This window comes from Saccoglossus kowalevskii, chromosome 5 (assembly GCF_978046115.1).
Source record: "Saccoglossus kowalevskii chromosome 5, keSacKowa6.1, whole genome shotgun sequence".
NCBI classification, from domain to species: domain Eukaryota; kingdom Metazoa; phylum Hemichordata; class Enteropneusta; family Harrimaniidae; genus Saccoglossus; species Saccoglossus kowalevskii.
Genome location: NC_140645.1, coordinates 17,029,019 through 17,046,251, shown reverse-complemented (window position 1 = coordinate 17,046,251; position 17,233 = coordinate 17,029,019). Strand labels below are relative to the sequence as shown.

General features: G+C 33.8%; 1 protein-coding gene across 1 annotated transcript; it reads right to left on the bottom strand.

The window, feature by feature from the left end:
- Positions 1 to 10,042: 10,042 nt before the first annotated feature.
- LOC102803447 (G protein-coupled receptor 54-like) lies at positions 10,043 to 16,427 on the bottom strand. Its single transcript, XM_078009091.2, has 3 exons — positions 16,086 to 16,427; positions 11,421 to 11,556; positions 10,043 to 10,716 (listed from the first exon to the last, which is right to left on the bottom strand). Exons 1-3 carry the CDS (start codon positions 16,425 to 16,427, stop codon positions 10,043 to 10,045), a joined length of 1,152 nt encoding a protein of 383 aa, XP_077865217.2.
- Between the last annotated feature and the right edge of the window lie 806 nt (positions 16,428 to 17,233).

Genomic DNA, 17,233 nt, shown 5'->3' with positions numbered 1-17,233 from the left:
AAAAACATACAGGTACTAATTTCTGACGTACCCTGATCACGTTTTGAAGGTATACATTACTTTTGGGTTCAAAAGCGAGTCACTGCAGACAGAAATACATTTTATTGCGTTGTATAATTCTCCTGTGCATCTCTCTGTAAAACACATGTGATTTTCCAGGTTTTTCATTACGCTCCGAAGCGAAAAATATTATTCCAGTCATTCTCCTGGCGTTACACACGTTTGAGGTTTGTTTCTAATGACGGAAAGTCATACTCGATTCAACGACAGTTAACGTCCTCGTCCAATCAGAACGACGTCACAAGGCAATTATAATGCTGATGTGGTATAATTAGGAGTAATCAAGATAGATAAATAGAATGTGTTGTTCAATGGTAACGTTAATTTTAACGCCATGTGATATTAGGAACGAAGAGTTCATATACTTATGAGCAACTGAGCTGAGATCTTGTTTGCAAAAAAATCGACGTCGTCTGCATGAACAGCTTGCTAATAGAGTTATATCATCAACATTTCCATTGTTGTGGAGCAGTGGGTCAAGCACAATATCGTGAACATTCTACGGCCTTTATCTAATACCACGAGCCAATATGATGCTGTAAAGTGTGGCTCAATTTAGCCAGACCAAGAAATAGACACAGGCATAAACGAGGCGAGTGTAAGAAAATCACGAGGCGTGTTAAAGGGATATCTAAGGTTTATGTTATCAAATGATTTTCTTGATATTGGGCAACAATTGCCAAGAGAAAGTTCGTTAAGTTTGCATAGTCAATGTGTCTCGTAAGAAAATATTATTTTTATTAATATGTCTCTTAGGAACACGTCAACATACCTACGATCCGCGAAGTCGCAATGCCAGCATTTTAGTGAAGATACATTATCGCTGCATTACCATGTTAATTAATGTATATGTCACCTCTTAAACTTAGCTGTGATGTTGCCTTCATAACAGCGATAAACAGAAACGTTATAGCTTATAAAAACCTGACATGATATCCATTCTCTAGAACTTTGATACTCGTTGTGTTCACAATAAAAATACGAAAATAACTGGGACATTCAGCAATGTATGTATAATGCTTGTGAATAAAGCATTCTAACAGTTATATGAAATGCTTCAGGAAGGTTTTAGTATCTTTAAAAACAGCCATGAGTTGTGAACGTGACGTGTCCCTCGCTAATAACCAATCACAAGATAATTCGAGTGCAAATACAAATTTATTACCGTCGTTTGCAGTGATAACCTCAGTACAAACCATTTCTTAATATATTATTACACGGCTAATGGGATTCTTTTATTTGCAAAATGTCCCGTCAATTATTATACAAATCCAAGTCCTCCACAAAAGTGGATGAGTTCCATTAATTTTAGCTGTGCACATCACGGTGATACTCAATTAAACGTTAATTGCGTTTTAAAAAAAAACATTTCTTACATGCCGGCACCAGAATATTGTTATTTCATACACATTTACGCGGAAAAACATCGCACATTTATGACATGTAAAGAACGCTTTGATGATAGCAATACATTCTTTTCACATTTCCCATATTATCGACCTGTTTTCAAACTAAAAACAACTGAGAAATACATAAAACGACATTCTTACACGATACACGAGGTATAATATGCATGTTAGTTATATTGTGCATGAAAACTTCGGCTTAATTCTTACGTACACTTCTTGTAGTGGGTAGATCATTGACATTCATTAGGATTTCTGGTATGTGATGTGTATAATGTCAATGGATATTTTTTTCGTTAACCGCGAAACCTTCACGTTATGCATGAATTAAACGTAACACATGAAAAGGAAATGTCAAAGCGTCATAGTTACGTCAACACATCGCATATAATTCGACAAACGCCAAACTATGTTTGGTGCATTTTCACGTTTGAAAATATGCTATGCATATTTGATAATCATATTTGTTTTCAGGGTATTCAAAGCAATGTTCCCATCTGAAAGAACAGTATTTTGACGTTGAATTATAAACATTAAAATTCCAGCCCAAAATCAATCATTCGACTTTTTGTGAGATTCCGTGTAAGTACTGACAATCTAATGCTTCTCGAAATTACACAGTTGTAATATAAAACTACATACAATTCCCTCAATAGGCGAACATTATTTTGAGACAACATTTTTTTCAGCATAGCGCGGTTTCTTTTATTGCGTCATTAACTGTTGATAAGAAATCTTTGTTTATATCTGTATTTTCTAAAAGCATCTCTATTATTCCCTCGTCTAATACATCGATTTGTTCACACTAGAAGAAAGGTTTATGCCATGGTTGGACTTTTGTTATCGGTGTTCACGCTTCTGTTCACACTATGTGTACCGTATAATTTGTGTCTGTGATATGTCTAACAGATTTGTCATATACAATGAATACCCATTAACGTGGAACGTAAGTGTAGCCGTTACACATTCATCATAACCCAACATAATCCAATTAACATCACTTAATTATAGTTCTCCCGTATTGATTCATGTCAATCTTTTAATTGAGATTTATATTTTCACTACTTGGACCTACCTTTCATAACAAGACAAATTGTACAAATGCTCCATGCCATATATTATTGAACAAATATCTACTTTGTATACCAGTACTTGTTTGCGACCACCCCGCTTGATATTCGATAGCAACTGACATATCTCGAGACATTGCGTGATAATGCGCTCGTCATTTCGAATATCTGAACAAACACTGCTTCATTATCGTAATTTATTCACTTATTTATTCTGTCATTATTTATTGGGTTTAAGATGCATATGACCCGACAGACCCGGGGCCCATTTACAGACGCGAAAATGAAGGATAGCAAAACTGAAGCATAAATATATATATCGGTAGGGGAAACGCCAGTTTGCCCATATGAAACAGTTTAAGTCGTTTACGTGTACCGAGAATAGGAACAGTACACGAAACAGAAAGCATTAGGTTCCCTCTGTCAAATACGAATGCAGCGGACCTGGCAAGTAGGCTGAATGTACCTATTTTTCCACCGCTGAGTGTGCAGCCGACCATGCGAATCGAACCAATAGAGGTAGGACGGACACGCATACAATTTTGATACATAATCACCGGGTCTATGAACATAGTTATATATATATATGCACACTGTACAAACGCAAAGCCTCGTGTAAATAGTTCATGTGTATAATATATGTGACTAATATTGTTATGTTGCATGGCAATGGGTATAATATACACGGAAATATTTTGATACAGTTCGTTTGTGACGATGCATATGAAAGGTTAACCCAATTAGCGCGGTCGCAGACTAGCATACGAAGGAAAAGAGCAAATTACCTAGGAAAGTCCCTATGTACATTGCAGAATAGTGGGGGTCTTCCCTACTGGGGCTTTCAAATAATTTAATTTTATTGAATAATTTGCTACATTTTCTTCCAGTATCTCGTCTTTGGATAGATAGATCCGCTACTGCAACAGGGGTGCTCCACGACTTCGTAATTTCGTTATTGTCACCTTACCATAATATCAAAAAACAAAGTGGAGATGCAAATCGATTTTGAAAAGCAAACTGGAATTACAAATCAAAAAGCTGATGGAAATGCACTGAATACTTTTAAACTGTGAAGTGAAATACATTTATAAGTATAAAAATATAAATATATAAATATATTTTCACAGAAAACACCGAATGATTAATTATTATGCCAATTAAAACAGGGATAAATTAATAATAAAGAGAATACGAAGTCACGGCCATTCACGGCTGTCGTAGTCCACTGGGATACGGGCGTCATTCTTGTTATTGTCAAGGAAATTACAACATTGATTTACTAGAAAAATGAAGCTTAAAATCCAACCAATTTATGTTCAACTGCAATCAACTCGAACGCTGAGTTGAGCAATTTTGTTGGCAGGCTTGCCATGCTGAACATACGGTTTTTACCTTCATAATCGACTGATTTAAACCCAGTCAAGCACACTCATCGTGCTAGAATAGCATATATCGCATGGAAATGAAAACAACCCGTGAGCTGTATTAATAGACCTTAATCTTAATTAATCTTAGACCTCATTGACATTCCTTTTAAAGACAATTTCAATGGTCATCCTTGAAACTATATGTTTATGCACGAATGCCTTAAAACTGACGTTATTAATTAGAAAAACATTGAAGACAATTGGCAGAAAACACCCACAACCCTGCACATTTAAAATTGAGGTTATATAACATTGTTTTATCTGCAGTTTGAGCTGCAACGATTATGGAATCATGGATGACAAAAAATCAGTGGCTGAAATGCCAAGGGATTATAATTTGGCATAATACTGCAACTGAAGATGGATACATATGGCGTTGAAGATACTGTACCGCGTATGTTCAAGGCGCTTTACTCGTTCTTTCGACAAACGACATATAAAACGTAATGCACTTTACCAATAGGCTAGGATCCCAGCAAAAATATCTGCAAGCAAACACTAACCAATTATTTAAAAAAATAGCAGAAATATTCTTGTTTTCTAATGATTTGGTCATCTTACATGTCGTCATTCTTCAAATTAGGATCACCATCGAAAATAATATAAGTTGCATACCATAACCATGCAATATAACATTGATACAATCTAATAAACGTACACAACTCATTGACCCATACATGCCATCACTATGACGTACGACCCATTTCCACGGTTATGTTACTGCTTTAAGCACACTCTCCATAACACAAAAAACAGAAAAAAAGCATCATGTGACTTGCTTCTCATTTCAGATTGTATAATTCCTATTTTGTTTTAATTCAGTTTAAGTATAAAGATCAATGGATAGAATATTGTAAACTTGCACATGTACAATAAGAATGACACTTTAATAGGGTGAAACCAAATCAATATATATGCTGTACTGTATTGTGACACACACACTACTTTTAATACAATAAAACACGTGCATGCATGCATGCCATTACCTTTAATGATGTTTCTAAAGATCTGTGTCCACTTGATAACAAACAAATGAATCAAACAATCTCTACGAGTATGCATGCATTTCAGCAATAATATACGAGTTTTGCTGAAGTTAATTGAAATGTACACTATCATGTTGGTGATATATATCTAAACCGGCGGCGTTATAGAAACAGTATGGCTATCCTAAATTACCATACTTACTTTGAGGTTATTTTCATCAACCTAAATAAGAAAACTACGTGCTTGCCCCTGGCGATTGGTGACACTACGAGTAAATTTATATTTTACTGAAACTCATCAGTACTGCCTGCGTCATTCACCATATCTTCCGAACGTTTATATATTAGTTGCAACAATTAGCAAAATATTTGCATGAAACTTGTCTATGCATTGAACCTAAATTAATAACAAATACGTTAGCGGCAAAATAACGATGGAAATCATCGCGACTATACGGAACTGGTATGACGGTAACAATATGTGAATGCAGCCCGCCTAATTGCATAAGATTTGAGCACCCAAAACCTTAACATAATATTTTTACTTTTGTTTATATTTAGACAGTGTTGGATACATACAGTTCCAATCTTGAAATTCTACTTAGTAGAACATCAGAAAATAATACAAATACATTTCCAAATTTGCCAACAATGTTACTATAGTTTGTACCATTTATTTTCACTGTGTGTGTGATTTTTTTTTTTGAAAAGATCGCTCCTGTTTAATAACATTGTTTAGTTTTCATATACTTGAGTATACTTAATTACATGGCTGGCACTATGTTTGAAAACAAATCTACATTAGAACCAAGCACACTATTAACAACCTCAAACACTCAAAACACTCAACATAATGGGTAAAATTCACAGCAAAACAAAAACACAACTATACCTAATCCGCCGTTTGTGCTCTGTTTGCGTTGGCCGCTGGCTACTTTAAAGACTATTATATCGTTTCATAGTTACTATGGCATGTATATGTAGGTTTACTATATTTTATTTCGATTTACAAATGCCATACAAATGTGACGCTCAAATTACATTTTTTTCGGAACAAACACTGTCGTAAGTAAACGTATGCATCGTCGTGGAAAGAACTATTATTGACTGAACAATCTTTTTTTATTATGTCACTGTGCAAAAATAAAAACCACACGTTGAATCAGCAAACGTGTACATACACGTATTTCTTTAACATTCAATCAGGATATCTTTATTAAACCACTAAAACTACATTAATTACATCCATGTGAAAACAGAAAACATCCCGGACAAAAGCCTCCTCGCCAATAAAATACCTGGTAATTGGACAAGCAACATTCATTTCAAAGCCTTTATTCTATCGCAAAACTTGCACTAACACGTTTTTGTCCCCACTTTAAATGTTTTATAATTAAAAACATAAATTCTTTTTCTTAAAATCGCAAATGAGTTTTTAAAATATTAAAAAAAAATCACTGTTTGTGGTAAAACATTTAAAGTTTCCCTACTTTTAATCTGCATAATTACGAAACGTGTATATGATGAAAAGTGTTTTTGATTCAACATTTCAGGAATGTTTTTGCACATAACACATTATGTAAAGTGTTTTCAATAGAAACAAACACGTTTCGAAAATTATTAAAAAGTGTTTATTATCACAACACTTTTAAAAGTGATTTATTAGACACCAGGCATACATTTTGTAAAGTGTGTTCACCGGGATAATGTATTGAAAAGTGCTTATTATCATAACACTTTTAAAAATGATTCTACTATAAACAAACTTGTGTTTATGATCACGGTACGAGGAATCGTATCTAAACTTGGGACATATTTAAAACATTTAAAAGTACATATGTTGTAAAAAAAATAACAACAATCGCATGAAAAAGTTTTCTGGACTGTGCTGCTAAATAAGTTTGTTTACTGAAATTCCAACTTCAAATTCTTGAAACTGTAGATATAATGCCCAATAATTGTGAACATAGACAATTCAAAACAGATAAGTAAAGAACTGAAACGAAATGAACAATAAAATCTTTACATTCTTTCTCCATTGACGTAAATCAAAATGCCCAATCCCCCCCCCCCCTGTGGTATTGTTGTTCCGAATAAAGTATCCCGGTCACATTACATTTCTGGGAAAAACAAAACTAATAGTGGGACAAATAACAAATCATTAGTTTGGGAGAAACGAGCTCTCCCTAGAAATAAATTCACTTGCAATCTCATTCTCACTAAATTCTCGAATCTGCATATATCCATTTTATTCCATTCCATTCATCCTTCAATTTTCTATCCGTCTGGTTTGATTGTTTATTTTCCCAATTTTTTTAAAATCCCGTGGTATTTTTAAAACTACATTTTCCTAAGATCTTCTTACATAGGAGACGAAACAGTGAACCAACAATAATTCATATTAACAGGACAAAATTTATTCTCAATATTGGCAATATCATTTCGTCCGCTGTGATTTTTTTCTTAAAATCTGAAAAGTATAATATTTTCAAATTCTAGTAAGTAATATTTAATTAATTATCATTTGAGTTTCAAGCAATGCGATATTTAAATCAAAAATATTTTATGTAATAAATACTATTATAATACACTTGTCACCGTAACGCCATAAATTCCAGCGTGCCGCAATTTTGCGGTATTTTACAGGGTGTTTTCATTCTACCATATAAGGAAATGCGAATTCTATATATGAAATGATTACGCGCATAAGCGTACGCTAATAATAAAAATAAACATGGCTGCCAACATGGTTTGACCGGGCTCCACACAAATAACTTCGCTGATTTTGGAATTTCGACATTCCCATTATATATCATTGGAAAGAAACGATTATATTAAGGTTATTACGAGGATACCGTAAAGTGTGCAGTCAGACAGCACGCAGTCGCATCGACCTCCGCTGCGAGTCAGATGATACTCCCGCTGTACTGTCTTCGTGCATACTTTGCGGTATCCGCATAATAACCTCATATTATTGTTATAAAGTAATGTGAAAACGAACACATAAACAAAAACCATTAACACAAAGGCAACAGTGTTTTCCTGTTATTTTCAATTTCTATAATTTTATTTTGCAATTGTAGTAAGAAACTTGAGTTTAATCAGATATCGTAACAGCCCGAACATAATGAAATAAATGGAGGCCGCTGAAAAAACCAAAACAGTACGTAACTGCCGAATCTATCAATTAAACTTTCCACACGTTTCGTAACGGAGTAATAATATCATCATACCTTCAAGTTTATTTAGCATAACTAACGTTTCATTTCTTTCCTCAGAACATCTAAATAGAAACATTCGGTCCACGTTACTGTTGCTTGTTAAACGAATATGCCACCTGTACACATACTTTACGCATTAACATTAACACGAACATACATTAACTTATGAAACATTTATATTTACAGTTTTCGGGGAAAATATTTAAATCACACGTGAGAATGCTAAGTACACGAGGTACACAATTTACCGCGTGCCTAGATACCAGCTGTACTCATAGGTTGGTAAGACATAAGCGTTTACAATTAGTTCTTCCACAACCTGGTGCTTGACATATTTTCTGGAGGTAATGTAATGACTCATCTCATTGTGCATTGAATTACACTCATTTTGTTGATTATCCAGCTAGCATTATACCATAATGTTTTCTTACAAGTCCCCAGTTCGAGTCTCAGACTATAGTTAGTACTGCTTGCAGAACACTCTATTGACACATTTATTTCCCGGTAAAACACGGAAGAAAAAGGTGTATTTGTTTGTGTTTACAATATTCTCAATTTTCAATCAAACTGTGTTTAAATAACTTCCAAAACACGTTTTCACAAAATAATAGAACACTAGTGTTTAGATAGAAAATACATGTGTTTTATAACATAGTGCACATGTTTTTAATTCTACTTTCAATTAAAACGGTGTGTTCTTAATTCTTAATATATTTCGGAATTTTCTTTACAATTTTTGTTGTCCGGAAAACATCACAGATTTTGTTATCGTCGTATTTCCACTATTATTAAACTACCAACATATCGGAATTTGTGTATTCGTGTATCGAACACTACCGTAATAGCCTTTACGCTTTGTGTCTGGGTCGAAGTATTCTAGATATAAATTCCGCTATGTTAGCATAATTTATCACAAAAAGTTTGCTTTATAACATGTATTTGTTAACATGGCTTTATTGAATAATCAGTTTAAAAATATACATATCACAACAAGCTAGAGTATGCCTCTATTTAGAGGTCAGTTTGACCAGCCGCATGAATGGCTTTTTAATTAGTTCTAATAATCGTCATTAATTACTAAGCTTAAAACATCACATTCGAGCAAAACACATCTAACTACTCTTCATTCAAACTTTCCACTGAGGAAGATTCATTGTCGGTGCCGTCTGGTTATATAGAATAATTACCTTAATTCTCTTTTATGGTAAGTATTAAATATAACCATTTTCATACATAATATGCGTTGGTTGTGATTATTTATTCATTTAGTATATAATACATTTAATCAGTTCTGTACATGAAATACACAAATGTCGGCACCTGCGTATAAGACATATGAAGGTAATAATTGTGAGACGTACTAAACCCATTTACTTAAATTAAAGTATATAACTTAATATTTATTATTAATTGCATTGAAGTTAGACTGATATGAGTATTATTTTTATCGTTCATATATGAACGAGTAGTCGAAAGTAGTACAAGATGTGATAGCGGAATGGCCAAGAAATATACAATGCATAACAATGTTGAACTTCGTCAGTAATATCATGCACGTCAGAATGACTTTTGTCAGATTTTCGTCTACTGGTTTACGAGAATAATTCTATTTTTAAGTGATTCTAACTATGATTTATGTCACAGCAAAACTGTTTGTCATTATAGATGTTTTCGGTGCACTTTATTTATTTATTTATTTATTTATTTATTTATTTATTTATTTATTTATTTATTTATTTATTTATTTATTTGTTTATTTACGTTTTTATTGGTCAGGTAAATGTATATATACATCGTTCGTCTAATAAGACGGTGATTAAAAAACGAGGTGATGGTGGTTTAAGTATTTCCGCATAAATTTGGCAAATTGTATTATTGGGTAGTGCTTGCCGTTGGATTGGTCCTTACGGAACTTCGTGAGGCTATTGTGAGGGTATTCATTTGATATTCGTTAGAAGGTTTACGGTTTGTTTCACAGGAAAATATTTCTATTAAATATCTGCGGTAGTTTCTTCCGACGAATGCATACACAAATGGATTGATGCACGAGTTAAGATACGATAAGCATAACGCGACGACGTTGAGACGCATGCTCAATTGCGGATCGTAGGCTTCTGGCGCTACAAACGCGTGGTAAAGTGCAATGGCGTGAACGGGGCCCCAACACAATACGAATAACACCACCACAATTATGACCATGAGTGTAATACGCAATTTCTTCTCCGTCGAGTCTTCGCTTTCGATGGTGGTAACCCGACGTGTGGTTCCCTTGCCGCATTCCGGAGTGTATACGCGTTTGTTGGTAGTTCGAGATTTCTGCAGCTTAGCCGGCAATTTCATACTGCAAATTCTGTGAACTATACTTGCTGTAGATATGATAATCAATGTTACCGGTATGATATACATAACCAATACACTGTACACGTCATATATCTTTGACAGAAAGGGTTTGAAGATCAACGACGATACACATACTGGAGTTAAGTAGTAAGGGTCGATTAGAACTTCTGTGTACACAGCTATTGGTATGTGCATCACGAACGAAGCTGAAATAAGAAAAAAATAACAACATCCATAATAAAGCTAACTTGTATGGAAACAGACTGAAGGAGTAGTATTATTGATTTCATTCAAATCTTGTTTCCTTTTTAGTATAAACTGCGTGTATTCGGATATTCACTTATTTTTGTTGAAAATCGTATGTACAAGATTAACTAAATTTTGAATAAACAGCTCGTTTTGTAAACTATGTTATTGTAATGTACAAATGTTGTCATGATTTCAGTATTAAACTACACAGTTAGATACAATATGAGTGGTACAACGTGTTTGTCATAAAAAAAGATATCTGTGTTTAATTCCGAGCTGACATTTTTCTTCTACCAAGCAGGCGATAGGCTTGACGTTATTTCGTGATAACAAATTTTGATTCATGTTGATTCTTCATAATCAGAGCTTTTGCACGGTAATAAACAACAACAAAATTATAATCGGAATGGATAAATAGAGGGAAAAAAGCGCTGCAGTGGCGTCAAAACATCACGTGAATTTACGATCTCAATAAAGTTCTTTACATGTTTGACGATAAACAATTTTAATGTTGATTGGTGCTTCGATATTGAACTAAATAAAAAAAGAAATTATTTTTTGGCGGTAGACTGTCGATCAGCATTCTTCGCAATTTACGCGAGACTACACAGTTAACAAGAAGTTGTCTATTAACATGATGGCTCTGGGTAAAAATACGTACCTAACCAAATGCATCCAATGTTTGTTACTACAGATCTCTTAGTCCTTCTTGCCCTCGACCTCAACGGATTGGAGATGACAAAATAGCGATCAAGAGTCATGATCACCAGTGTCCCACACGCGGCTTGCACGGCAACCTGAAATTAATATTTAAAAAGTAAGTTCCAAAATAATAGACATTCGTATTTAATTATTGTATACCTAAGACTCAATTGGTCTGTTTGAACAGTTCTAAAGTATTTTAGACTATTAAATTGTGACTGTGTACACTAATTTACACTCTACTATAGAGACAAAATATCGTATCCGTTGCACACGGGATGGCTGGAATGTTTTACAGCGCATTGATCCCATGAAGCCGTATGAGTATATCACTTAAATTGCGTTCAAAGTTAGCCCAAAATAATAACACGGGTGTGTGTTTTATAACCAACATACCAATGTTGTTTGTAACGTCCAGTCTAAGAGCGCAGAAGCAGAAGTAATCAGCACAGTAAATGTGTTTAGTTATTTACTACCATACAACCTTTATTGCAAAGAATGCGTCACATTTGTGTGCGGATTGTGCATGTTTTTATTAATAGTTTTGTCTTAACAAGATGCGTGGGCTAGAAATGCGACAGGTGGATCTTATTCATGATTTAAATCTTATAATATTTTGTAAAATTGAGGTAGTTCTAGTGACTGAGTGTGTACACAAAGGCATGTTCTAATGTTCTAGTTCGAGCTCAGTTGTGGCATTACTAATCTTAGTATTTAATCAGAAATATATACATAAAAAACCTCGAGCTGCATATCATTTATACTTCTCAGACATGATATAAATTGACAATATTTATGATCAAAATGTCACAAATTAGACTTGGTAAATGTCCATTTATAATTTACACAAAGATGATTATTCGGTTTTAAACATTGATATGAACTTGTATACTTAGCAAGTGAAAACAGAAACTCCCATAAAATGACACAATTTCCACTTATAGCTCACAAACATATATAGATTTCCAAATTCATATGATATTTTACGAATATTCAAAAAAATGTTTGGATGCGATTCCTAAGAATTCAAATACAACCAGTCAAAACACGATTTGTGATTTGTCGCCAGCCTACTGCAACTATTTGTTGTCTTTAAAAACTATTAATCAGTTTAAGCTGTTTTGTTGGAGATGCCGAAACATTTTATAGGAGAATCACTGAAAAATCAAAAAAACTCATATGACCCGTGGCTAAGTAGCTGTGTGCACTAATCTGATCTGTCATCATCGAATCGTGCACTAACTCGACGTCTCTCGTCTAGTCAGCCACTTGAAATCAAAACTGTGGTTCAGTAGCATGTATGTGTACATTATGGTATTTATTTCATGTCAGTCTACTGAAATTTGGAAAATTGGAATCATCATCGTTGGTTTCCCTAAATAGTGTCAATCACAATAAAGGAGTACACATTTGTTATTTTATTTTTTATGTGGTTTTCGGCGCTGAAATTATAAATAGCATTTAAACACAATTAAGTACGTTGTCGGCCACGGTACTTACAATTAATCTGACAAGCATGCGAATTGACATTACATTTTATTTTTTACTCAACTAAGGAATATGAATACATGTAAATACCATACAAAATAATTTCCAAATCTCAAGTTATTATGAATAAAAGATATTTTTTTTCTTACGTGGGTCTGACTCCGAAGCACAAATATTTTTTAATTATTATTATTAGTATTTTATTTCATATCGCCCCTCTTCATGTTTTAGCAGTACATACACAATAGTGTTCAAGTGGCAGAAACTACCGAGGGTACTGAAATAGCAAACGATTCATGACATCAGAAAATGTAATGGATAAAACAATTTCATGACCTAAAAGCATAAACTAGTGTGTTGAAAGCTTTTTCATGTCACGAATGTTTTCGAACGTGTACTGGGGATGTCTGTGGAGCTTTATATATCAGATGTTAATGATTATATAAGTGGAGATAAGTTAAAAGACGCCTCAAGCAACTGTTTCAATAGTTTAGAAAAAAAAGGAACGGACCAAGAACTAGCGTAGTAACATTTGTGTTATATCGAGCGCTAGCGAAAATTGAACCTCTCAATACTTGTAGGTTACAAGTGATATATTGTGTGATAGATTGCTTGCTAAAAGTGTTAGATATATTTTGATTCTGGCAATTTTACTACAAAAAAGTGAGATTAACGTATACAGTAGTATCGTTTACAATTGGTCGGTGTATCTTAAATGGCGTAACATATTGAAGAAAAAAACAAAATAAAGGGAACAAGTGGCCAGGCGCATGGCTAATCGAATAAGACTTTATATTATCGTTCCGTTTATTTGTTAAGCATCTGCATGTCCCTGAATTTCGAAACTTGCTTGGTGAAAGTAATACAAGTAGTGTTACTCTGTCTTTGAAATAATGTGTAAACAATATACGGCACTAATTGAAAATGAAATTTATTAATATTTTTTAGTCCTCAATACATCGTTATTAACTGTGTGTGATTTCATTAATAAAGGATACGATAAGGTGTAGTAGCATGGGATAACTATTCACTGTATTACAAAAAATATGTCAATTACCATGACAATAATATTCAGGACATATCATTGTGTTATGTTGTTCAATTCAAAGAAATAAAATAATAATGCATCTACATTTAGTAATTAGTTAGTTAGTAATTTGTCAAGAATAACCAAAATGAAACTTGACCGTGTGTCGATATCTTTCTTAATAATTCGGCGATTTCAAGTAGTACTCTTCTAATATTCTTAGAGTTTTTTGCTTTTATTATAGCCGGATGGGGATTTCGAAATTATAGTAATTTCTGGTAGATAATAAAAATATAATATACATAAATTGCATATATGTTGAGTTATATATCATACGATTTTAAATGATGACATGTTCCATTAATCTTTCAACGAATTAATGTTGGACATTATTTACAAGTCTTGAATTTAGGTGTACTTGTCCGTTCGTGATTAACTATTATTTATTTATACTGCACAGCGTGTAGAGCGACAACGTTTCAATACCCCATAGTCATGGCACCAGTGACACTCGGTGTTTGAAATACGGGTAGCGAACGACTTTAATGGGAGTATTTGATCTGACTTATAATTATACGCCATCTTAATGGGTCACGGTACTTAATATAACATACGAAACGTTGTCGTGAAAATGAAGACACTTAAATGCCAACAATGTTTAAATGTGCAAATTTCTCAGAAAATGAGTATTAAGATATTGAGGAATTTAGGGAACAGAAATGACTAGCAGTTGCGTTTTGCAAATGTCGCCATGGCTCGACCATGAAAAGAGTTGTTATAGAGTAGAGTTATAGACTTTCAAATAAAAAAAGAAAGGAAAACGAAAGTCTATATAAAATTGCCCACTGTGACATTTAAACAGAATTTTTCTCTATAATAAATTCCAAAAATATGCACATACGCACGACTAATGTTCTTCCTAAAATGTGCAATACATAAACAAACTTCAATAACGGAATGCATTGACGGTAGCTGAAAATGCGCTTCTTTGTGTTAACTTCGCTTCTAACAATATTGCGTTTGAAACTATAGCGCGATCGTTGATTCTTATCCATTGGCTCTCATTCGCGACGTAGTCATCTCCAAGTGTTGACATTTTCATGTGCGCGTTGTAACAAGATTAGTAGTGATTCGTCCTTCTTTCCAATATGTAAAAACTCGCATGTAAGCCCATTCAAGCTGCTGAAACGCATTTCAATCAGTATATTTTTTACAGCGACGCAAAACAAAACCGTACCAATATGTACATCATCGAATGCAATTATCGCCGGTGTATATGTACAGGGGTATCAAACTTTGAGTGTGGGTTATGTCTTCAAGTAAAAACTTTGCACCTGCCGATGTTTCTTCAAAGCATTGATGCAATGATAAGTGTAATGTATTTGACAAGATATATATATATTAAATCTTCTACATATATGAAACATGATATTGTGTTACACGCTAATAAATAAATTACTCGATTAATTACCAGATGTGCTGAAATGACTATCACATTTACATTATTTACGAGGCCCCGGATACTGCTAACTGCTATTTAAATTCAGTATTCAACACGCAGCCTGTAGTAACCGTTGATCACACCGAACCGCACTAAACACTGTTTGGAAACTCGATACGTTTATCGCGTGTAACATTATTGATTTTTTTCTAGAATGCACATGAAACACATAAACACATGAGGAAGGGCGTGATCAATGGTTTGCTAAGAATCGCAAAACTACATGCAATTAAATACTAAACATTTCCTGCGCCATGGAAATCACACATGTGAAATTGAAAGGGAGAATTCATCTTCCGACGACAATTTTAATGTTATTCTTTACATTATATTTTATGAGAAATAATCTTAGCAAATGTAACGAAACGTTATTGATACGTAATACATTTGTATTATAAATAACTAGTCACAATAAATATAATTGTGAAAAATATTAACATGTATGATAATCTTACTGGTAATACATGCTACCAACGCCTGATTATGTGTCCATCGCGGCAATCCATTACTTGGAACATTGTGTGTGTAAATCTTCCAGTAAACGTATGAAAACGAAGTGAAATCGGGAAAGATAAACTTATATGTTTTCAGGAACAGGTATTACTTACGCTTTGTATGTATACTGTAAAACGGCACATGAATTCGCCGAAATGCCAAACTCCTCCATTAGCCAGTTGAGAAGCTGCCGGTATAGCACACACTAATAAGAAGCATATGTCTGCCTTAGCAAGATTCATAATATACATATTAGTAACTGTGTGCATGTCACGACGTCTAAGTACGATGTACACTACCAGTGAGTTCCCAACAATTCCGATGACTGCCAGAACGCCGATGAAAGTTGCTGCCAACACATTCCGCCTGTCCCATATTGGTGATGTGTAATTCATCATAAATAAGTCAGAACTATTGTAGATAAACCCATCTGCCGGATCATAAACTGAAGCCATCGTTTCAATGGTTGTAGTCACTTTAATACCGCTTATAAGCTGTGCATCGTTAACATAAGTGCTTACGTCCGAGTAGCGGGTCGTTTTGTATACGTCGGCGGTTCGACGGTTGTATAAATGAAATGACGTGGGCAAATGCCAATATGTATAATCAGGGATGATCACTAGGTGCAAATTCACATGTTGCATTTCGCATATAAATTTCATCAGCACTACTCAGTAATCTATCAGATTTACACGCAAACGAATACTTCTCAATGCGAACGTTGAGTGTGCTACTCAAACAGGAATACATTTAGTTTGTTTGTACGATGAAATAATAAACCGGGAATAACAGCATTTCAAACTGATACATATACCCGGATACTGAGCTGGTTCCTACACTGGCCCGTCTGTGGTAACTACGTAATACAGTTTAGGGTACTGATATTATAAATGGCCACAGTAGCGATGCGATGCTTGTCAAAATGCATATCAGCGATGATGCAGAATATATGATAGTAAATATGAACGATACGAATTACGCATTATAATCATCCTAAATACTAATAATATCAAATTATCGTCGCACGCGTGTATTATTTCATGCCGCACTTCTTTGGTGAAAACACAGAAAACAGAATTGAAATTTATACAAAGTACATCAGTAACAATTTAACTGTAGAAGGAAAAAGTACAAATATATGATATGTATACGTATTAGTAGCATTTAAAATTAATTAAAAATAATATTGCGAATATATATATATATATATATATATATCTATATATATATATATATATATATATATATATATATATATATA